Source organism: Arvicola amphibius, chromosome 2 (genome assembly GCF_903992535.2).
Source record: "Arvicola amphibius chromosome 2, mArvAmp1.2, whole genome shotgun sequence".
NCBI lineage: Eukaryota > Metazoa > Chordata > Mammalia > Rodentia > Cricetidae > Arvicola > Arvicola amphibius.
Window position 1 is genome coordinate 187,914,531 of NC_052048.2, and position 24,439 is coordinate 187,938,969.

The following is a 24,439-nucleotide window of genomic DNA, read 5'->3' on the forward strand; positions in this document are numbered from 1 at the left end:
TTATGTGGGTGAATACACTGCTATTTATAGCTTCATATGTAATAATTGCATCAGCTGTATTTATCAAAGTGTCAACAGTAAAAAGAAAATGAGCTAGTGTTGTAAAAGATAATTCTCTGAGATAACTGTCTGTTTTCTTTTCTCTCTCCATTGACATTATAAAAATAAATTTGTGTGCCCATTAGCTTAATATTGGAACAGAGGCCTTTGGGGAAGGTTGAGGGTGTATTCTAGGATGGGGACTGGGGGAGCTGGGGAAACCAAGTGTTTTTATAATTTGTTCATCTTTATACTTGATGTGTTTCAGAACCAATTGAATGTGACAGTTTCAAGTGCAAACTACAAGGATCCCAATAACTTAGCATTCCAGGAAATTAAAATCTTTGGGACAGAGGCAATTTACAATGTCAGGGTGAAACAGGACGGTGTCCTCAGTCAAATGTCTCCACAAATCGCTTACAATCCAAACCTGAAGGTAGGAATTCGTCCGGGGAGGGTGACTTTCACGAACCTCCATGGTGACTTACTATCACTTCCTGCTAAGATTGCATGGGTTGTTGAAGAACCAGAGCCATCTGAGGCCTGACAGTGATGTCGGAGTATGGAGGAAGAAGGTAGAAATGTAGAGACAGCGTGAGGCACCATGGCTCCAGTTTTTCCATGCTTATTTCTTCACTCTCAATGATTGGTTTTCTCTAACTGGATGTGGGGACAAGGTCTGAGGGATGGGATCTGAAAGTTGAGGGCTTGTGCTCCAAGGTGAAAGTAGAGATAGAGAGCTTATGAATAAAATGTTTAAAGCACTTTTGTTTAATGTTTAATGTTTCTTTCCATTGTTAAGCTCTGTTGAGAAGAGTATATGTTCTCTAACATACATTTGCAGGAAATAGTTTATGAAGATGATGGTGTTGCTAACTAACTTAGATGGTGACTAGAAAGTGGGATTCTGGCAGATGTGATGAGATCCAGCCTTTCTGTAAGATCTGTATTCAATTCCTCTTCCTCTGCACTGTGAGGAACCTTTTCCAGTCAGGTGTCAGGACTTAGGCTGAGGAGCCTCACGGAACTGGAGCTGCTCAATCAGCACAGTTTTAGGATATTTTGAATTAGGGAAATGAGTCCACTGAGACTTCTACTAAATGGTGTATTGATGATAGTTTTGCCATCACAGTGTATTCAGAATAAACGTGTTATGAAGTTATAAATAAATAGTAATGTGCTTGGTTGTGTCTGGGGCAAAGTGTAAGACAGCTGGAAGATACATTCGTGAAAATAATCTTTGTTCTTGATAGAAAATAAGATAGTTAACACGTCACCAAAGAACTCTTTATTCTTTGAATCAGAGTGGTCAGAGACACAATTCACATACATGAAAATATATGAAATAATGAAGAAATGTAAATCCACATTGGCAAGATATTTTGCATTGGTCTTATTTGATACTCAAGGCTTAATGCAGTATTTGAGATCAACTTCAGAGAAGGCAGGGATAGAGCAGGACCTTGAAAGACAGAGTTTCATGGAGATTGAGAGATGATTCAATCTCTCAAGTCAGTGATAGCACTGAATGCTATTCTAGAGGTTGCAGGTTTGAAACCCAGCACACACACATTGGCTTACAAAACATCTGTAACTGCAGTATTAGGGGAACCAATGCCACTTCTGCCTTCTGTGGCCACACACATAATGCACAGATATACATGTAGGCAGAACACCCATGCAAATAAAATATTGTTGGATGCATCAGCTTTACAAGAAGTCTGAGATCGAAAACAGATTGTAGTATTTTTTGTAATTAAAACTTCAAAGTTAAAAACTTTTTGGAATTGATTTTGAAGTTGAACTTTCAGATCTAAGGTCTGTCTTGTCTAACGAATGGAAGTGCCTGCTTGGATCCAGTCACAGTGGATCCAGTCACAGTGTCCTAATTCTAGGAGAGATAAAAAAGGGAAACAAAATAAGCAAAGAAAGAAAAGTAGAAAAAGAAGAAAGCATAAAGCTGATGGGGTAGGCCCTTCTAAAAAGAAAGAAACCCTGGTCCAACATTGAACTCAAATTTACTTTTCTGGCCATGAATATGCTACAGTCATCATAATTTCATATAATAATTGGAAGAATATGATATTTGAATCTTAACAAAAAAGCACATTTCAAACTAATAAGACAGCTGCCAATGTGTTCAGAAAGGGCCTTGTTTTCCTAGACAGAAGTCATCTTGGTGATGCTCTCCAAGCTGAACTATTCCTGACAGGCCAGTCAAATGGTTCAGAAGTCAAACATTATCAGTCTTTAATTCAGTATCTTACTAAGGTCTCGTTCATATTTAGAAATAGGGTTCTTGGGGTACGAGAAAACTTGTCTTATTTGAGAGGGTCTCTGGCACCCTATTAAGGAAGTCATATTCAATTCTCTAAGGTCCTGACAATGATCCTTGAATCAAGGCCTTCTTGGAGTCTGTAGTGGAGGGCGGGGAGTGGCGGGACAGGAAAGACTGGGCAGTGTCCACTGGAAGGACACTGAGAAAAGGATGGTGACATCTAGAAAGTGACAGATACGTGAATGCATTAGTCATGCAGGTGCTGTGTAAGAAACTTTAAATAAAAGAAGAACAGGAAAAATTAGAATGGAATGCTGCAGTTGAAAGCAAATGCAATATATGTAGCTTCACATGTGGGTTTCTGGCCTTGGGACATGATGAGACTGTGTTTTGTAAATGAATATTTATATAATGATATGCCCTATTCCCCAGTCTCACACTTAGTTGATAAGTCTTAGATCAAAATAATTCAGAAAACTTGTGTAAGTTTCCATGAAAAGTGCTATATCCCAAGGCACGTGACTCATATTGCCCCATTTTCTAAGCATTCCACACCAAAGGGGTCATGATATGGGGAGGTGATGAAAGAGAAAAATTGCTTAATTTGGGAAGAGAGGGAAAAAGCCTTTCTGACAAAATTAACAGGAGTCAAATGGTTCAGGGAAGGGATTTAAAAAAGTGTGATCATATGATTTTTCTTGGTCTATGTCTTTCTACTATGTTAGATGTAAGGTTTTGGTAGAATACTGGTGTTTTTCTTTTGCCACAATCTCTTATTCTATACATACAGTTGTATAATTGAAAACTGTAATGTATTCTTTAATTGTTAAAAGCAGGGCCTATGGATAGACTCAAAATGAGATTTATCCTAGATTAACATAAAAGGTTCAGATCTGAAAGACCTTTGTCCTGAGGATGAAGTTGCTTTCCCTCAGGTTGCCACCATCACAGATATCCGTCTGGTGCTGGGAGAAGCATATACAGTGGAGTGGGACTTCATGGAGGACCAGGAGAAGATAGACTGCTATCCAGATGAGCAGGGTGCTTCTGAGGCCAACTGCATTGCCCGTGGCTGTGTCTGGGAGGTGAGTGTGCTGAGGATGTTCGTGGAAACAGGAAACTCTTGGAATGCAACCTACAATGTCTTTGGTTCAGCCCTGTGCCCTCAGATTTATTAAAATTTACAGAAAAAAGACTTTAGAAGAGACTAATTTAGATTGAAGAGTGGAGCAGGTAAGAGGGGGTGTTTACTGTGTTGTTTGTACTTGAGGAATTTAGAGTCGTGCTTAATTTAATTGTTATAGGCATGAGTGAATGAAGTGGTGGCTTCCTCCATATAAATTGACTTTTCTCATCTATTTGGTAATCCCAGATCTCTGCCAATTCCTTTCGTTGCAGGAATCCAGCTCTTCTGGGGTCCCTTATTGCTACTTTGTCAATCAGTTGTACTCAGTCAGCAATGTTCAGTCTGGCTCAAATGAGGCCACAGCCGACATCTCCCTGAAGGCTTCTCTTTCTAACAACGCCTTTCCCTCTACCCCCGTGAATTCACTAAAAGTGCGAGTGATCTACCACAAGAATGACATGCTGCAGTTTAAGGTAAGCGCAGTGTGTGCAGTCAGGTGTGGGCGGGGCCTTTCCAGGTCCATTGCCCTTTGCAACTGTGTGTTACAACATTCCAAAAAAGAAAGAAAGACAGATGGAAAGAAAGAAAGAAAGAAAGAAAGAAAGAAAGAAAGAAAGAAAGAAAGAAGAAAGGAAGGAAAGAAAGAAGGAAAGAAAGAGCTTTATTTATTTATTTATTTATTTATTTAGTAAAATAGTGTGGAGCAACATTCTAATAAAGAGAGTAACTAGATGACAGGCAGGGTAGTGGAACCTCTCCTAACTTTGAATATGTGAAGGTCAGTGTGTATAAAGAAACCGTTTGGGAGGACAAAACATAGAATCAAAGGAGGCTCCTAGGAAGGTTGAGCAGTTACGGATGGATGAGTTTGGCGTAGGGGTCAGGTGGGAGATGGGCAGCAGAGGATGTGTTTGAGACCTTGAGACCGTCTTGGTCATTCATATAAACTACATGGGGAATAGGTCTGAGGAATGACTACCATGTCCATAGCTTGCAAATGTGTGTGTATGGTTGGTGATGATAATGGGAGATAGGAAATGGAACAGATTTGGGATTGACGATACAAGAGGAGGGGTATGATTTTGGACAAAATAATCGGAGACATTTTTGAAATTCTCATGGAAGTGATTTCTTTCCTTCCATGGTTTAATTAAACAAAGGGGCTAGGGATGAGCTAGCTATCTTCTTTTTTGTTTCCTGATTAAACTGGGAGCTGCCCCAAAACAAGGGTTTGTCCTCCACCCTGGTGGTATTGGGATCCCACAGAGAGGCTGCTCTCCAGTGAGCACTCCAGCTGCTGGAGGAGCACAAGGCGGTGATGGGGCAGACTGGCTTTGCCTAGGCCACTCTTAGAGTCTGAGCTCAGTCTGGACTTGAGTTCTCAGGCTTCTGCTGTGATGTTGTTTTCTGTGTCCTCACCAAAGTGCAGTTGGTCGGGTGTGCAGCCTCAGCTCACACGCACTAACCATGAAGCTGTGCGCTGGTTCTCTCCCCCACACACGTCTTTCGGGGCCACTTTACACCCTGGGTCTTTGTCTGTGTTGTTTCTTTACCAGAATCACTTGCTCTATGTTTGTTCGGTTTTTTTTTTTTTTTTTTTTTTTTTGTGCTTAACTTTTAAGATTCAGCCTGTATTTCTTTTTTTTTATGATTTTTTTATTTTTTTGGCTTTTTTTTAATTAAAGATTTCAATCTCCTCCCCCTTCCCTCAGCCTGTATTTCTTCTATGAAACCATCTTGCTGTTCCTTCCCTGCAATGGCAAAGCCCTCCTGCAGAGTTCATGTTAGCTCGCATCCCTCCGGAGTGCTGGATTCTTCTTTCCTAGTTCCCATGAATCCCTGAGCTTTCGTGACCTTAACCTTGGATTCTCAGCTCCTGTCTCTACTGTGATTACTGTTTTATCAACAGTAGTATGTATGTGGATCCTTAATTTATTCAGCTTCATTTCATTTTCACAAGGGATATTTTAAATCAGAGAAACTTAGTGGTTTTTCCAATTTCAAAGTTTTCCTGTCTCCCTATACACATACATCCACACTTAGAACGTATGTTTGTACATACCACACCAATTTCAGAATAATTATTCTTGTTAACTGTGGTATTGAAATGGATGAAGGAATGTTCTAGAACACATAATACTGAGACCCGACCCAGATCAAGCTATTTACCAAAACCTTGTTCTCTGCTGTCTTGGTTAAGTCCTGCATTGTGAGGGAAAAGGAGACCAAACAAACAGGCTCTAGACTCTGTCAGCCGTGCTAAAATAGTGTGCTGAGACATTCATAACTAGAGGACAATTCTTGACTGCAGAGTTCTTTTGAAATGACTGCTAATTGTGAATATTCACATTACTGATGTCGTGTTTTGATGGATTTACATATTATAGATTAATCAATTCAGTATAGTTAGGATATCTGGTATTTCAATCCTCTATTATTTTGAGCAGTGGGAAATAAACATGTTTACAAGTTATTTTGAATTCTGTTTTTAGTTATGCAATTATATTATTAATTGTTAATTATGATTACTCTCAGCTTGCGAGGAGAACATCATACTGTATTTGCCATATTTTTGTCTTTAAAAATATTATTTCCTCTGGCCTAGATCTACGATCCCAGTCACAGTCGGTATGAAGTTCCAGTGCCTCTGAACATTCCTGCTGTTCCAGAAAGCACCAATGAAGGCCGTCTCTATGATGTCACCATCAAGGAGAACCCATTTGGGATTGAAATTCGCAGGAAGAGTACAGGCACTGTAATGTGAGTGGGTCCTAGTCTGACTCAGATTCCTGCTCTCTGAAACATTCCTCAGGACCATTGTCCTTGAAGACATCCTGGCTCAAAATGTCATATTACCCTTGTTGAGATCCGTGATATATTCATTACCTTCTATGACTGTGATTTAAGAAGAAAAAAAACATGACAAGGCAATTTACAGAAGAGTTTATTTGAGTTTACGACTTCGGAAGGTTTGAGCCTATGATGGTGAAGTGCATGCAGGCAGCAGGCAGGGCAGCAGGAACAGCTGAAATTTCACATCTTGAGCTGCAAACAGGAAACAGAAAGTAAACTTGGAATGGTGTGAGCCTTTGAGTTCCAAAGGCTGTCCCTAGTGACATGCTTCTGCCACCAAGGCCATAGCTCCCAAGTGTCCCTAAATAGTGCCCAAAGAGCTTCCAAATATTGAAATACCTGGGACTATGGGAGTTAGCTCCTCTAATCACCATATGAGGAAGTGTTTTCTCTTCTTAGAGGAAATATTTACTTTTCTGAGAGTCATTACTAAGGCAGTTAGTGGTTCTTAGGAATTATTGGATAAGTATCTACTGAGTTTCTTCTGGATATCAGGATCACCTATAATACTGTCGTCAGAGACAGATGTGCTATTTCTTCCAATAAACAAAGTTAAATTATACACTGAAGAGAAATTTGATATACTGATAACTGTATGCTCAAAAAATAGGGAAATCAGATAATTTCCTAATTTAGACACCATTACCTGAGTTTGTAACTCTAGGGAAGAGGTGATGTTTGAAAGGGAACCTAGATTAGGAGAAATTCCACAGAGAGTTCTGGGAAAAGGAACATCTGTGATAGAATGAAATAAGTCATGAACTGGAGGGAATTCATCATTTACAATAGAGATTCCCCTGATGTGTAGACAAAGCAGGCGTGGGAGATGGGATTTAGAACAGGAAGAGCCCTGCAGGGTCCTCAGATGCTCTCAGGACAGATGAGTGTGCATGTGGGCAGGGGTGTGAGCTGGTGTGAGGCGCTCATATCACAACCCTGGGTACGTGGAGGAAGTGGGCATCAGGGGTCAGGAGCAGAAGGCACAGTGAGTTTGGAATGGTAAGGAGAAAAAAGTCACTGGATCTGTGGCTGTGGACAGCAGGAAAGGGAAGCAAAGATACAGAACAGGGGAATTGATGGTGACCTGGGCCTTAGCCATGGTGACTGTTTATTTAGCACTAACTTACTTGTTTTGTTGAGAGAGACTCCAGTAGGGATGGTTTGTGCAATGGAGGGCCTGTTGTCCTCACAAAGGCAGCTGCTGTAAACCACTAGAAGCTGATTTTCTTTTGCAACTGTTTTTCTCCTTCTGCAGCTGGGACTCTGGGCTCCTTGGCTTCACCTTCAATGACATGTTCATCCGCATCTCCACCCGCCTGCCCTCCACATACATCTATGGCTTTGGGGAAACTGAGCACCCAACTTTCAAGATAGACTTGAACTGGCACACGTGGGGCATGTTTTCCAGGGATCAGCCCCCAGGGGTAAGGACAGGGTGTTGGGTCTGGGTTCTGTCCTTTCTGCCCAGGCCATAGGTCTTGTGCTTCTCTTTTATAGACTCCATGTGATTGCAACCTTCTACTGCTAGGCAGATGGGCACATTTTTAAATGCCACTTTCTACTCCTGTTCTTAACAGAGGAAGCTTGACACAATTTAGCAATAAAGTTTCTGTTGAGTTTCTTTCCCAAGACACAGTCCTCTAACCTTTTTTCCCTGTGTCTCTCAGTACAAGATGAATTCCTATGGTGTCCACCCTTACTACATGGGGCTAGAGGAAGAAGGCAATGCCTATGGAGTTCTCTTGCTGAACAGCAATGCCATGGGTAGGATGAACCTTTTTTCCCTTATTGTATGCCAACTATTCTTCAATTGCTTTAGAATGTACTTAGTGAAAAAAATCATCTTTGTGGACAGGTTTTCCCTTCATTGACCCTTTGTATATATAATATATACATTATATAAATTATATATAATTTACCCAAATTTATTTGTAATATATCTAGTGAGATCTTTCATTTAACTTCTTCAATTCTTTCTGCACATAGTCCAGAATATCTGCTTTCAGTGTGTTACAGCTGAAGAGAGAGAAGGGCAGGATTCCAGGGTTAGTATTTTCAACATGAAGGATTTCAGCATGATGACATTTCCTTGTATTTTCAGATGTGACATTCCAGCCCCTGCCTGCCCTAACATACAGAACCACAGGGGGCATCCTGGACTTCTTTGTGTTCTTGGGCCCAACTCCAGAGCTTGTCACTCAGCAATACACAGAGGTAGGAAGGAATGCATTTATGAAGTATGTGTGTTTGTGTTTCTGTTTGTATCTGTGTGTGTACATACACTCAAAACGTGTTCCATTCCTTCTATGTAGGATAGCCATATAATGTAACTGTCATCTGGCTCCTAAATTTGATCGTCTCTCTGAGGACAAATTATCATATGGAATATGGGAGAGTAGATATATTCCTATAACTATTAAATTATCTTTTTTTTACTTATTGCAGTGGATCAGAGCATTTGTGGTAACTAGTGCTGGGTCTAGTGTGGTGGAGAGCTACAGTTGTAGTGATCTTGACGTTGTGGGGAGGGAGGGTATTGAGTGTAGTGGTAGCACTATTGGAAAAAGTGGTTTTGAGGATGGTGACCGTTATGGTGATAATGGTAGAGAGGAAGATAGGGCATGAATTGATGATGACAGTGATAGTATTGGAGTTGACATTGGGAGCTGAGAGAGTAAGATCCTGACAGTGATGGGGGTGGTTGATATGATGATGTTATGGTAGTAGTGCTAGTGGTAATGGTGATTGTGATTATGATGACAGTGGGGGTTACCATGATGACAGATATTACATCATGACATTGTCGCAGTGGTTTCAGTGTGGTGATAAAGATAATGAGAATGCTGGTGGTTGTGGTGGGAGTCAGAGTCACAGGGAATAGTAACATTGTTGGTGACAACATCAACAAACATGTATGAAATGTCTACTGCATCTATTACTTAATACATGTGAGAGGGCATCACACAGACTAAGTTACTCAGTCAAATCCACATGAGATAGCTCCCACTACTAGCTCTGATTTGCAGGTATAAAACAAGCACAGAAATGTTATATAACTGCCCACATTCACAATCAGCAAGAACTAGAGACTGTATCCCACATTAACTATTTCCCTCTTCCTTGTGTGTGTTTAGATTCTAAATTATGTGTCTAGGAATCTGAATAAAATCAGGTTTCCAGAATTCCTGAAAAGTGTGCTCTGGAAAGCTGTAGGCTTTTTGTAATGTGTCCCCAGAGCTCCACACACCTAAACACTTACTGTCTGGATTTGAATTTGGTGTCTAATTTGGTTAAAATATTCTGACTTCATATCCAGCTTCCATCCAGCTTCTCTTCTAACAGTCCAATACTCTCTGTCTGTTTTCTAGTTGATCGGTCGGCCTGTGATGGTACCTTACTGGTCCCTGGGATTCCAGCTGTGTCGCTATGGATACGAGAATGATACTGAGATCGCCAACCTCTATGAGGAGATGGTGGCCAAGCAGATCCCCTATGTATGTACATCTGCTGAGGATTTGTTTGTCTGATTTAAGTATGACATAGCGTCTATCTCGTGTCATGGCCATACTGCGCTTATGCCTCCCATAGTGATGCAGGGGAGACCACTGCCCGCATCACAGCGGTGACTCAGACTAACAAGGAGCAGCTAAGACTGGTTCATGCATGCTGTCTCCTGTCCCAGGCTTTCCTCTGCTTCTTGACTGACTTCAAGATATTTAACTATACTGCCCTTACTGACATGATAATAAATCACCATTCCAATACTGGTTTCTCTCAATTAAGGAAACTTCACCCAAACTCAGTGAAGTAATCCCATAGGAGGACTGCATTACTGGGCCTGGCATAGGACGATTCTCTGAGCCCCAAACTCTTACTGGCTCCATGCTGGAATCCTGTATTGAGCTTGCAGTGAAATCACATACAGAAGGAGCCACATTCACCTAAAAAACCAGAGGTTCAATAACCAGAAATCATGTTGTAACCCTTTGTGCATTGTTCTGTGGGGCATTATTGCAAGGTACTTCCTGTAACATAGTGGTCCCCAACATGTAGGTTGAGACCTCTTTGGTGGTGGTCAAAGGACCCCGTCACAGGGGTCATCTAGGACCTTTTGAAAACACAGATAATTTCATTATAAGCCATGCCAGTAGCAAAAGCCAGTTATGAAGTAGCAGTGGAAACAATTTTATGATTGTGGCTCACACATCATGAGGAACTGAATTAAAAGATGACATTAGGAAGGGGACAAGTACAGCTGTAATGGAGAGTCTCAATGAGAACACTGGTTTTCATCATCTTCAGCACTGGGTCCTCTCCAGTGAGGGCAGTTTTTGTTTTTGTTTTTTTTTTTTTTCTTTTACGGGAGACCTCTGATCTATAGTATATAAGGACATTGTTTTCTATGGACAGTCATCATTGACTTGAAGACACATTCATAGAGAAAGTCAAAGCACGTTTTTTTTTTTTTCAACAGCCTTTACAGACAGGCATTGATACTCATCGTATGTTTTTTGTTGATGCTGAAATGAATTATTTTTCTGTGTCTGAGGAAAATTTAAAAATATCCACAAATATTCCCATGTCCAAAGCTTTAATGTGGCATACATAGGGGTGGAATATCTGGGCACAAGCTGCAGGAACTGCTGGAGCCTGAGCTCTCCAGCCAGCAGCCACTCTTTCCCGTGTCCTCCCAGGACGTGCAGTACTCAGACATCGACTACATGGAGAGGCAGCTGGACTTCACCCTCAGCCCCAAGTTCTCTGGGCTTCCAGACCTGATCAATCGCATGAAGGAAGCCGGGATGCGGGTCATCCTCATTCTGGTTAGTTCTTTGTTGAATGTGTACCCTGTGCTTGGGACAATAGATGGGATTGTGTGGGAATTGCTTAGAATGTCTTTCCAGTTCTTGGTGTGAAAGAGAAGTCAGTTTCTACAAATGTATTTCATGGCAGTCACAGAAACTCTACAGTGAAACTCCAACTGGAGACTTCCCTTTGTCTACCCTGTCTTTATTTTGGCATCTTCTGTCTTAATTTTCCACCTGCCTTGTGCTCTGATTTCAGGACCCAGCCATTTCTGGCAATGAGACACAGGAGTATCCTGCTTTCGACCGGGGTATAAAGAATGACGTCTTCATCAGATATCCCAATAATGGAGACATTGTCTGGGGAAAGGTATGAGCTCTGTGTTGATTTGGTCAGACTCGCATTGGGCCAGAGCCACTGTTAGTGCTCTTTGGACATGTTGATTTTTGGGCCTGTTATGTGTGGTTTCTAAAGTTATGGTTTTCTTCCTTTCTTTCTTTTGTTTTTACTTTTTTGTTTGTTTGTTTTCAGCTAATATCTGCTGATCTGTTTAGCACTTTGAGGAATTTATTTTTCTTTACAGAAATCCTATTTGGCAACTATTATCCCTAAATCCTTGACTTCTAGTTTCCTAAGAAATTATTTGTATGAACATTTCTTCAAGACATGTTTATCAAGTCTTTTCTCTCCATAGGTCTGGCCTGATTACCCTGGTGTTGAAGTGGACTCCTCTCTAGACTGGGACTCTCAACTGGAGGTAAAAAGGCTCTTTGTGGATGCTGGATATGGTCAAGGTTTCCAGGAAGAGGCAGCCATGTCTAGGATATTAGATGTGTCTACACTTAGGGCAGAGACATTGTAGAAAAACCCACATAGGAGCCATGCTCCTCCTGTCAGTCTGAGACCCATTATTTTATGGTTAGCTATGTTTTACTTCAAGTTGTGATGTTGGCATTATTGACCAATGGGTTTAAGATACAATGTGCTCTAGTTTCCTGACCATAGTTTTCTATGTCACAATGGCAATTTCAAATGCAAATCTGTCAGTTGCTAAGGGCTGTGAACTCAGAACTGGATGCTAGCCCTGATAGTTTCCAGCCTTTGTCCTCAGTTATGGGATCCTTTCCAGCATGTATGTTTGTGTTCACACACAGGCTGCTCCATGTCCACATGTTGCTCCGGCACCACCCTTCCCTCCTGCACTGGGCCTCTCGACTTTCCTTTTCCTTTAAGTTCTCTTGTTATTACTTTGCTTTCTTCTGTGAACAGGCTTTTCCATCTAATGGGACCAAGTAGCCTAGGTTAAATTTTCAGTCCTAATTTTTTATTATTTGCATTTATTTTTTTAATTTATTTGCATAAATAAATTCATTGACACAACTAGCACAAGAATCATCAGACACTCCTCTTTCTAAGATGTTTATACAAAGCACTGACTCAGCCTGTTTATTTTTCTATGAGTTTTCTGATACACCTGTGAGCGAGCAGTGTGTACAGTGTTGGGAGGTAGCTGCTCTTGGTCTTCCGTGTTTGCTGGACCTTTAACTCTTCTTCAACAATGGCAATAATTGGTGAACTGGAATTGTATCAGTGTGTGCTGTTGGGAAGCCTCAGATAGTCCTAGTGTACCAGAAATTTGTGTTAGTTGAGATAATGTTGAAGCTGGTCTCTATGTGGTTTTCAAGGCTCAGCTGAGATCTAGAACCCCTTTTAGATTCAAGAATTTATCAGGTACAATCCCAGAGAACCTAAACAACAAAGAGGACCCTAAGAGAGACATACATGGATCTAATCTACTTTGAAAGTAGAAAAAGTCAAGATTTCCTGAGTAAATTGGGAGCATGAGGATCATGGGAGAAGTTAGACAGGGAGGGGAGAAGAAAGGAGGGAGAAAGAGATTTTATCATGTAAGGTATCATCTGGACACAAGCATAGAGTTTTCAAAATTGAAGTTTTAATCATGAAAAGTCCAGGATCTGCCTGACCACTCTGTTCCACACAGTGTAGAAGGTTGTTAAATGCTGGGAAGATATTATTATTTATGCTTTTTAATCTTTATTCTTAAATCTTTTTCTAATAAATCAAGTAGGTTTTATTACATAGGTTCTATTCAGACCTTGACTCTGTACAACTTGGAAATTTAAGAATGTGCTTGTGTCCTATATGATATATTCATTTACAACAAATTGGTTGTATTTTAATTTGACAGTTATACCGAGCTTATGTAGCCTTCCCAGACTTTTTCCGTGATTCAACTGCCAAGTGGTGGAAGCAGGAGATTCAAGAACTCTACTCCAACCCACGGGAGCCACAAAAGAGCTTGAAGTTTGATGGCCTGTGGATTGTAAGTGTGTATAGATTTGTCTGTGTATGCCTGAGTATAGTGTTGATGTGTGTATGTGTTGTTTTTAGCATGTGGATCCATGACATTGGGCAAGGAGATAATAATTTCCAGTAAAAGATTTCAGACCTAGCAAAGTGCCGACTATCCAATCAAACTTAGAATTGTCCTCAGTATAGTGCATGGGAACCTGTCTGAAGTTCCTACTGTGAGACCTCCCAGCAGCAGTAAAAAGTCCTTAAAGCATTGCTTGTCCTAATGGAAAAATGAAGTAGTCTAGCCAATCACGTTGAGGTTATTTGTTCTTTTCCAGTGTTTCATGATTCCCCTCTGTGCAGCATCTATAGAGATGTGTGACCACTTCTTTGTTCCTGCATTGACAGAACTTAAGTGTCTTTAAAAATAACCCATAGTCCTGCTATTCGTAGGATATGAATGAACCTTCCAGCTTTGTGAATGGGGCAGTTCCTTCTGGCTGCAGCGATGCTACTCTGAACCATCCTCCCTACATGCCACGTAAGGACCTTGGGATCTCTTCACTTGATGCGCAGTGGCTGGAAGAAAGATGAGCTCAGCATGCTGGGGTTACCCTGACCATAAAGGGTGCTTCCCCATCATTATTTATGATTAATAGGGTCTAAGGCAAAAGCACATCATATTATCCAATTGGAGATGTTAGAAAATTTCTTGAACTTGTCCAGAAATCACTCAAATGTGATAATGTCTCTGTGGTGTGGTTACTTAAAGAATTCATTTCCACCAAGATGTACAATGAAGTAGCTTTCCCTTTGCATGGAGCTGGTGGACTTTGAAGTCATGCATAGTTATAGTTTTGCTCCATATACAATGCCTTTTCTGAGTCAGGAATTAAAAATCAATACTGATCTTCACTGAAGTTTCATTATTTCCTTAGATTTGGAAGCCAGGGACAGGGGCCTGAGCAGCAAGACCCTGTGCATGGAGAGCGAGCAGATCCTTCCAGATGAATCCCGGGTGCGGCACTATGATGTGCACAGCCTGTACGGGTGGTCCCAGACCAGACCCACCTACGAGTGAGTGGTCCTCTGCTTTCTCCAGTTGATGGCACTGTAGGGACAGTCAGTGATGGTTTGTCTTCCATTTTCCATACTAAGGGCTGAAAAGTAATCTATAACTATAACTTTGTAGAGATTTGTATTTATTAAGCAAACATTCTATGAGCATGTGTCCACACACTGTGATTATATGGAAGCAAGATCTAAGCAAGGTACCTTCACATCAGTGGGAAATAGAGCGCGTGAGGCCCACTCATCTGGGGAGAGCAAGTGCCAGAATTAGTTAGAAGAGATAGATAGAAAGTGGAGGACTGAAACTCCCTCCGTTATTTCAGAATTGGATAATCATTTAGATGTCTGCATTCTATTGTTGTTTGTTTCTTAATTATTGCTGTCACTTTCGTCAGATAGTCAATGTTTCTTGTCTTGAATGAAACCATATCCGGTGCCCATTGTATAATAGTAATTATCTCCTAGGAAACTTTAGAAAGGGATTTCTATTTTTCCTTCTCAAATACAGAAAACTAAGTATTGAGTAAACCTTTATTGCAGGTTCCCCTTTTGGTGACAACCTGTGGGTTCATCATGTGATGATTTTTTTTAATGATAAGACAGCATGAAAATGGTGTCCCCTGCCATTCTGCCAGCAGAATCCTAACAAATCAGACTTCCAGATTCTCTCCAATAATGTGGCACACATTTGCCACCACAAAAGGGTGTGGAGATGTTCCATTGCCTTCCTTTCCCTGCCCTTTCTTACTATACATTCTTGTTTCCTCAACCAGAGCTGTGCAGGAGGTGACAGGAGAGAGAGGGATCGTCATCACCCGCTCCACATTCCCCACTTCTGGACGATGGGCAGGACACTGGCTGGGAGACAACACAGCTGCCTGGGACCAGCTGAAGAAATCCATCATTGGTGTGTGGGTTGTGCCCAGGGCCCTCTGCTGGCTGTGGGTGGACTCGGGAGTGAATAGGATCCTTGGTGAAGGGGGAAGAGGAGGCAGAGAATGATGCCTGTCCTGACCCTGCTGCATCTCTCCTTGCAGGCATGATGGAGTTCAGTCTCTTTGGCATCTCCTATGTAAGTGCTCTTGCATGCTCCTCCTCCCTAGGAAGGTGGCAGCATCCCTCAGAAAGCACCAAGAGCTGACTTTGCTCCTTGTTGTTTCAGACCGGAGCAGACATCTGTGGGTTCTTTCAAGATGCTGAGTATGAGATGTGCATTCGCTGGATGCAGCTGGGAGCCTTTTACCCCTTCTCCAGGAACCACAACACCATTGGGACCAAGGTGGGATGTCAGCTTCCTCACCTCTATTATGTTACTGGAAATGCTCCCTCGGCTGTTGCGAGCAATCCCGCTGCCTGTGTTCCCTGGAGAAAACTGCGAAACCATCTGTTCTCTTCCTTTATATCGTAGTTTTAATATTGCTTTCATGACTTTTTCCTTAGGGAGTATTTTCTGTTATATCTGATGAAGAAGTCTTATTCTTATGATTTTTTTCTGTTATAATTTTGCCGATATTTACCAGTCCAGTAAGAATATTTTAGGATACTGTTCCTCCTATTCATTTTCTAAGACTTTAATGACCTTCTTGAATTCCTTAGTTGTCTCTGGTGGACTTTGAACACTTTTCTTCTGCTGCTTTAGAGACAAGACCCTGTTGCCTGGAATTCAACCTTTGAGGATATTTCCAGAAGTGTGCTAGAGACCAGATACACCCTGTTGCCGTATCTCTACACCTTGATGTACAAGGCCCACACGGAGGGCAGCACGGTTGTGCGGCCTCTTCTCCATGAGTGAGTGTCAGACGGGAATCCTGTTGAACAATGGGAAATTTCCTTATCATGTAGGGTGGAAGTGCATCCAGACACTGGTGGGTTTCCACAGTGAAGTGACGAGTCCCCTTTTGTCTGAGCTCTCCAAAGGGTGTACCTTTATCACGCCTATGTTGGGTATAAGGTATTTACTGAACATTTGAAATGAAAGATTACAGTACATCACTGTTTCTTATGTGACCCTACAAAGTCTTTCCCAAATTCAGTAGGGATTTTGTTATTTGGAACCTGACCAGTACATTTTAATGAAACTTTGAAGGGCAGCATATTATTGCATTAGTGTGTCACGGTGAGGGCATGGAGGATGCTTTGTGTCAGATAATGTATTTCTGAAGTTTTAAGGATACAGCATGTAGGCATGGGTTATATGTGATCCTTGTTGTCTAGTGAGATATAAAGAAGGTATAGGTTGTAGCTGGATTTCTGACTTGGGTCTGAACTTGAGGACTTCCTTGAGGCCTTGTTCCGAAGCCCCGTTGGGGTCAGATTGGCACCTTCATTTCCTTTTCCAGGTTTCTGGCAGACCAGGAGACATGGACTATAGACAGACAGTTCCTGCTGGGTCCAGCCTTCCTGGTCAGCCCTGTGCTGGAGGCTGTGAGTATGGGGACAGGAGGGAGTAAGGATTCCATGTAGGGCTGCGTGCCTGGGGTCATGCAGAGTCTGGTGTGAAGGGAGCGTGAGACACTGTTTCCTGCTCTACGCTTGTGTCCTCTGGTCCTTCTGAGCCAACGTTTCATGCCTTAGGCGTTCTGCCTTTACACCTTTAATGTCAGCCTCATGTTTCAAGCAATAAGCTTGTCATGTGTTTAAGGATGTAATTATTTCTCCAAGTAAGGTATGTAGGCTCAAATGCAGGAAGTGTAAAGATTTTATTTTTCTTTGATTCTTAGCTACAAACTGGAGAACTGTGTGTAGCAATCTATGTCATCCTTTTAAAATCTCTTTCATCCTTTAACTTTTCCTTATATTTTTGAGGCTATCGTGTAATTTCACAGTCCCCCCCTCCCTTTGTGTCATCTTTTGAAATGAACTAGTTTCCCCTTCCTTTTCTACACGGTCTTGAAACTAGAAAAAAAAATGATTAATTTATTTGGTCTGTGTATACTATGCCTTTTGATAAAAATGAAGAGATAATTAACACTCCTTGCATCTTTTTGAGGCTGCACAATTGTCTTCTGCTCTGTAGTCACCATTGCCTGTTCATTTCTTTAGGGAGGGGATGAACACTTCTATAAGAGAATGGTGTTTGTTTTTCCCGAGTCTAGTAGCCTGAGGGGCTTTGAAAGCACTTTGTTCTGGTAGGCTCATTCCTGTGGCTGGAAAGGGAGGATCTTCATCACTGATAACATAGGAGAGAAGGAGTAATTTTGTCAGTTCCCTGAGCTTATTATTATTTTAACTCCTCACCAGTGTATACTGGTCACTGTGTCCTAGATAGTGTGTCTACGCTCACACTTCCTCTGTATCTTATTTCAGAATGCCAGAGATGTCACTGCATATTTCCCCAAAGCCCACTGGTATGACTATCCCACGGTGAGTTTTTCTTCATATTCGTACAATCAGAAAGTGGTAGCATACAGAGTATCTGGAGATGATAGATATCGAGCTCATGCCTCTTCTGGAAAACACCTTTTGTGGTCTTGAATTGTCACTTTATACTTTGTGGCCTCATTTCGTAACTTCTGACCAATCACCCTTCAAGACAGCCCTCTGCAGAGGCACATCAAATATCTCACTGGTGCCAGGCTTCTGGGAGTTTGTGTTTGAGTCTGTACCTTTGTCTTAATATTATTCCAGTGGGGAGACACCAGTGAACTCTTGAAATCATGTTGTTGGCTTCACTTTTGTTTATATAAGTTCTTAATTATGGATGCATTTTCCTTTCTGCATTTTGTTAGAAGTCTACTCTCTGGGGCTGGAGGCATGACCCAACAAGTGTATGTGCTGGCACATAGGCCTGGTATCTGATGTTAGGTTCCTAGATCTCACTACGTAAAGGAGGAAAGAAACATGAGTTGTGTTCTGATCTGCATACACACACACACACACACACACATGCAAACAAACATACAGACACCCCTCTAAATAAATAGAGAGACATATAGACAGACATACTGATAGAAAGAGATAGAGAGGGATATATATATATATATATAGATTAGATATAGATAGATAAAATTTAAGTCAGTTTGTGTAGTTTGTAAACTTAATGGGAATTCATCTATATCAATTCCTAAGGTTAATTGCTATGAGACATATATAAACATATAGAAACACAGAGACATACAGTACATCACTTGGATGCCCGAGGTCTTCACATGCATTTACTGAAGAGAGAAGTCAACAAGAAACATTTTGTGGTATATTTCTGGACTAGTGCAAGCTAAGAGTCCAGCTGAAAGGACAGGGTTTTAGAGGTGTGCTGCCCTCTAACAAAAGGAGAAGGAAGTGGCAGACAAAAGTCAGAGCATGTGTCAGTCCCTTGGGTGACAACCCCAGGGGATTGGAGTAAGACTGGGTGACAGCTGTGTAAAGAAGAGCGAGTGGATTTCCTCCTCTTCGTCTTGGGGGCATCTGGACCCTCTTCCACATGCTTTGTTCTTGGCTCATGCTGCCTTTAGGGTGGGATGCTCTACTGCCTTCTTAGTAGACCACAGTCAGCAGAAGTGGTCCTCGTGTTGCCTGAATTTCATGCTGACTGCCTTATCCCTTCCCTTTTAGGTGTGTCGGGGGTTTCTGATATAGGGCCAGGACTAGGGTTATGTAGGGAGAAGCACAGGACACACAATTTAAAAATGTCCTGTGTTGTAATGCTGGCCCTGGCTTTACATGGTCTTGAGAGCATAGACCACCTTAAAATTTGCACCATAGGCATCTGTCCAGCCTGTCCTAGTGCTGATCTTACCCCGTAAAATGCCTTTTTGTTGAGCACTAGGTGTAGGAACACTAAACACACTGAGCTGAGCAGGTGATCAGTACCAGGGTTGGTTCATCTTAAGCACTGGCACAGAAGCAAATCTGTTCATCTTAAGTACTGGCACAGAAGCAAATGACTACGTGTGTTACATTTTAAAAGCAAAATATGAAAGCTAACAAGAGTTTCCTGGACCAGCTACTTTACATATGGCTTTGAAATAGAAGGTAGTTTTAAATTAATGTCAAATTAAAGCAACTTTAAATGGTTGAAATTGCTGAGAAAATGCTGCCTTAGTATTATTCACAATCTAAAGTGTTTTTCTTTTCTTTTCTTTTCTTTTCTTTTCTTTTTTTGCGGGGTGGGGGTCAGGGAGAGCTAAACACTTGTGCCACCTATTTAAACTTCCTACTTCATGTTTTATTGGATGGCAGCCAGACATACACAGCCCACATGAATACTCCTTACCCCTTAAAGCAACAGCATTCAAATAGCTGCCAGAGGACAACTGCAATGTCTCATGGTCATCGTGGGATGAGTAATGGAGCTGCTAGTAGCTTGTAGCCAACAGTCATCAACACTGCTACTTTATATCGAAAGGCATAGGGCAGCCTCATCACTAGAAGGAATTGCCTGTCACAAAATATCAATGGAGCAAAGCCAGGGAGATAGAAGCCCTGCTGGAGTGAAATAGTATAGGAAGGTTTGAGGCTATGTATCAGGTCAGACTGCACCTCACACAAAAGAGACTCTGCAAAAGTGTTAAGAGAAGATATAGTTGGCTGTATTCTGATAAGGATATGAAAACAGTACTGTTTAATTGGACAAAGGTTTTCTAGGGAGCAGAAGTCAGAAGTGTTGGTTACCTAGTACGTCTATGAGTGCATGTGTCAAGAAATGGGAATCTGTGGTTTCTTGGGGAAAGGGAGGCCTAGTAGTGCCCTTGGCAGAAATGTTTCAGGAACTAAGAAAGAGTAGCAGTATTGCTCAATGTCACCCCACCTTCCAAATTAGAAACATTGTGTGCAGTGAGGATGGTTGGAATCCCCAGGAAGACCTCATTTAGTATGTGCGGTAACTCTCCCCCATATCTCCACTCCCCATAAGGTCGGGGATTCTAATAAGCTCTTAAAGCTTTAAATCCATCAAACCTTAACAGAGCAGAGGGGACCAAAGAGTGATAATGACCTAGGTTGAATGATGGTGACCGAGCAGATTGTTCAGGAGCTGCTGGGTGTTCAGGCAGGTGTGTGTTCCTTCTCTCACCATCTCTTCTCCTGCCACAGGGCGCAGATATTAATTCAACAGGAGAGTGGAAGACCTTGCCTGCCCCTCTTGAGCACATCAATCTTCACATCCGCGGAGGTTACATCTTGCCATGGCAACAACATGCCAGGAACACACAGTTAAGGTGAGTGATGGGTCTTGGGCTCTGCTTTGCATACTGTGATCTCATCCTTTTGTGAAGAAAGCCATTTTACCTCAAGCGTGACTCTCAAGATCAAATGCAGTTTCCCAAGCATCTATTGTTCTGCCCTATGTGAATGTGCTTTGCTCCTTTTCACAACAGGACATTTTATTCATATCTGTGACCAGAGTGTGCTAAAGCAGCAGGGAGAATGTGGTGAAGAAGGATGCTGGTTTCTTTTGCCTTTGTTTGTGTGTGTGAGTGTGTGTGTGCGTTGGCCTCTTTTTCCTTTCTGTGAGTATGTGAGTGTGTGTGTATGTGTGTTCTAGCTTCTTCTCCCTTTGTGTGTGTGTGTGTGTGTGTGTGTGTGTATGTTGGCTTCTGTTGCCTTTGTGTGTGTATGTGCATATGTGTGTGTGAGTTCTAGCTTCTTCTCCCTTTGTGTGTGTGTGTGTTGGCTTCTTTTGCCTTTGTGTTAGTATGAGCTTGTGTGTGTTCTAGCTTCTCCCTTTGTGTGTGTATGTGTGTGTGTGTGTGTGATCACACTCTGCCCTGGGATTTTTTTTTTGTCATTTCTCTGGAATCTGTAGACTGAGAGCTATACCCTGATGGATGTGGAAAGATCTTCTTCCTTAATCCTCTGTAAACCCTTCCAGTTTTCAGGATGCTGAGTGTCCTGTGGTCAGCCTCCTGCTTTTCCCGGGGCTGTTGCAATTTTAGTTCTGATAGTCTCACGTCTTGAGGCTGGTCCACTCATTCCTCTCTTGCCCTGGTCTGACTGTCTACCCCATGTTCAATACTCTTGTCCCATTCATTCTCATTTCTAGGTTAGTATCCCCTATGGGTCCTTCTAATATTCTAGTTTCCTACTTTTACCCCTACCCCACGGAGCCATTTCTTTATAGTGATTCAAAATGGGATTCAGGAGCCTAAACCCAAGTGTTCAGTACATCAGTTTCTCCTTTGTTACTTTTTATTCCAAAATGGTAGCCTTCACTTCTACTAAAGAGTTCCATATTGGTGCCAAAGTTTTACTGAAACTATTAGCATATTTATTTACCACAGACAAGGATTTATTAGGAGAGCGGACACCTATTTTTCTCTTTGAACACACCCTCACTGCTTTAATTATTTAATTTCACACTTTTTGAAAAAGTGTTTAATCCAATGCCAGTTTGTATTTTCATTCTCTTTTCAACATCAGCCTATTGTGTACTCCTATAGCAATTTCTCTCACAACAATGAAAACTTTGTTTTTCCTCTTCCTCGATGCCTGGTATCCTTTATTAGTGAGTCCATGCACCTCACCAGTCTGTTTTCAAGCTGAGTACCTGTTCTTCATGCCGTGTTTTTAAACTCTCTTTTTATTTATTCTTTGTATTCTTTGAGTCTTTCTCATCATTCTTCTAATTCCACCCATCTCCCTCCCCACCCAAGAATAAAACAAAATAAAATTTAATAGATACAAGGAAAAAAAAAGAAAATGAAAAACGACAAAAAAAGGTAATAGAGAGAGGGTAAAATCTCATCATGGAAGCTGTAGCAGTAAATCACTCTATCCATACATTTTTACATTATGCAGTGTCTTGATAGCCATACAGATCAGTTATGTCCCAGACATGACAGTCTGCAAATATAACCAACTCAGCAACTGCATTCAGGCATCTTCTCCCACTGCTCTTCCTGCTGGGTCAGTCTGTGAGGCAAACTATCAAGTATTTACTGCCCCATCCCATAGTTCATTTCACCCTCAATTTCCTACTAAATTATTATTACATATTATTGGTAGTCTACATTAATTGTACAAATTAATCAGTGACGCACTTCTTTCCATCCATATGTAATGCATTGATCATGTTCATCAACTGGTTGTCCCCCGCCCCCTTTTTTTGCCACCCTTCAGTATTTCTACGTTAGTACCCATCTCAGGCTCTCATCATGCCTCTTCAATCCGTCAAATTTTTTGTTTGTTTATTTGTGGTTTTTATTGATAATAGGAAATATGAAATGAAAACATGACATTACATGTCCAGCTTATAATGCTTAACATGGTGTCTCTCATGTCTGACTTTCTGGGCATCTTTGTGATTTAGCTCACTGTGTGTATTCCTGTGTTGTTTCTGTCTCTTATGAGTATTGATTTCTCCCTTGCAAGCCTACCAATCTTTTACAGAGTAGTATAAATTCCATACTTTAGTGTGCACGTCCTCTGAATTGTTATCACACTTGTGCTAGTGTCTCTGCACTCTCTTTAGTGTGCACGTCCTCTGAATTGTTATCACACTTGTGTTAGTGTCTGTGCACTCTCTTTAGTGTGCACACCCTCTGAATTGTTATCACACTTGTGCTAGTGTCTCTGCACTCTCTTTAGTGTGCACGTCCTCTGAATTGCTATCACACTTGTGCTAGTGTCTCTGCACTCTCTTTAGTGTGCACATCCTCTGAATTGTTATCACACTTGTGCTAGTGTCTCTGCACTCTCTTTAGTGTGCACGTCCTCTGAATTGTTATCACACTTGTGTTAGTGTCTCTGCACTCTCTTTAGTGTGCACATCCTCTGAATTGTTATCACACTTGTGCTAGTGTCTCTGTACTCTCTTTAGTGTGCACGTCCTCTGAATTGTTATCACACTTGTGCTAGTGTCTCTGTACTCTCTGATCTCTTATTTGTGTCACTTTTCACTCCCTACTTTGGTGCCTGTCAAGTGTGTTGAATGTGTCTCACATTACTGAGATTTAGGATTATGCGGATTTATATTTATACTTATTGGCATTTTAGCAATGATAAATAAATCCCTGGTTGAGGAAATCAGCCGATTTTGTTGAAAGCAGTCTGATTAAATAGTGGAAGGATGACCTACAACAAATACAACAGAAAACCTGAAGCAGGTGCACATGCAAAACAAGCATGAAACGGCTGTTAGATGTTTTGTTCAGTTTTGTTTTTTCCCAAAGAAAATAATAGACATAAAATTAATTATGCAGGCATAATGGGGTATCATAGAATTAGCACTTGAGTGGCAGAAGCAGGAGGGATCATGAATTAGTAACCAGCCTGGACCAGGGAGCCAGTACTAAGCTAGTCTGAGCAGCTTGTCTCAAAAACAAATAAACAAACCAATGACCCCGAACAAAGGCACCCAATATAGAGTTACCATTCTATAGATAACCCTTATTTTATGTGTTTCCTAGTAAAAATTTCCATAGTAGAGAGAACGTATCTACTGGCAGCAGCTGATATAGTCCTTATTATGTGGTCTCTGTCGTGACCTTGGCCACAGCACCACTGTCTAAGCCTCTACCCTATCTCATAGTCTACATTCTATGTATCAGCGTAGCCACAGCATCCACTGTCGCTGATGTTTAAACCCTGACTTGCTGCTGAGCTACAGATATTTCTTCCCTGTGACAGTGGTACTGGAGAAAGTGTCTTCTAGCATTCTTGCCCCTGTCTCTGAAGGGAAGAAGTCACCTGCAGTGATGAGACTGTGGGCCTGCTTTTCATCCCGCCCATCTCCTGCATGGCTAGCTTTACCTGAAATAACAACGCACAAATTGTATTCTTTTAAACACTGCTTGGCCCATTAGCTCTAGCCTCTTACTAACTCTCACATCTTGATTAACCCATATTTAGTAATCTGTGTAGCACCACGAGGTGGTGCCTTACCAGGAAGATTCTAGCCTGCATCCATCTCGGAGAGAGAGTCATGGCAACTGCCTGAGTCATGTGCCTCACTTCCCTTCTTCCCAGCATTCTGTTCTGTCTACTCCATCCACCTAAGGGCTGGCCTATCAAAT

General features: G+C 41.6%; 1 protein-coding gene across 2 annotated transcripts in view; it reads left to right on the top strand.

Annotated features, from left to right (window-relative positions):
* Mgam (maltase-glucoamylase) overlaps positions 1-24,439 on the top strand; it is a 143,966-nt gene that overhangs the window by 70,331 nt on the left and 49,196 nt on the right. The window contains exons 46-66 of one of the 2 annotated variants that reach the window (XM_038318489.1): positions 308-475; positions 3,253-3,402; positions 3,716-3,916; positions 6,049-6,203; positions 7,552-7,720; positions 7,964-8,060; positions 8,398-8,510; positions 9,665-9,790; positions 10,991-11,119; positions 11,361-11,471; positions 11,797-11,859; positions 13,312-13,446; positions 13,872-13,959; positions 14,357-14,495; positions 15,263-15,396; positions 15,527-15,561; positions 15,652-15,768; positions 16,129-16,277; positions 16,829-16,913; positions 17,796-17,852; positions 20,520-20,644. In XM_038318489.1, the coding sequence (XP_038174417.1) occupies positions 308-475; positions 3,253-3,402; positions 3,716-3,916; positions 6,049-6,203; positions 7,552-7,720; positions 7,964-8,060; positions 8,398-8,510; positions 9,665-9,790; positions 10,991-11,119; positions 11,361-11,471; positions 11,797-11,859; positions 13,312-13,446; positions 13,872-13,959; positions 14,357-14,495; positions 15,263-15,396; positions 15,527-15,561; positions 15,652-15,768; positions 16,129-16,277; positions 16,829-16,913; positions 17,796-17,852; positions 20,520-20,644 (2,546 nt within the window). The remainder of the gene's footprint in view (positions 1-307; positions 476-3,252; positions 3,403-3,715; positions 3,917-6,048; positions 6,204-7,551; positions 7,721-7,963; positions 8,061-8,397; positions 8,511-9,664; positions 9,791-10,990; positions 11,120-11,360; positions 11,472-11,796; positions 11,860-13,311; positions 13,447-13,871; positions 13,960-14,356; positions 14,496-15,262; positions 15,397-15,526; positions 15,562-15,651; positions 15,769-16,128; positions 16,278-16,828; positions 16,914-17,795; positions 17,853-20,519; positions 20,645-24,439) is intronic. The other variant, XM_038318490.1, reaches the window with a different exon arrangement.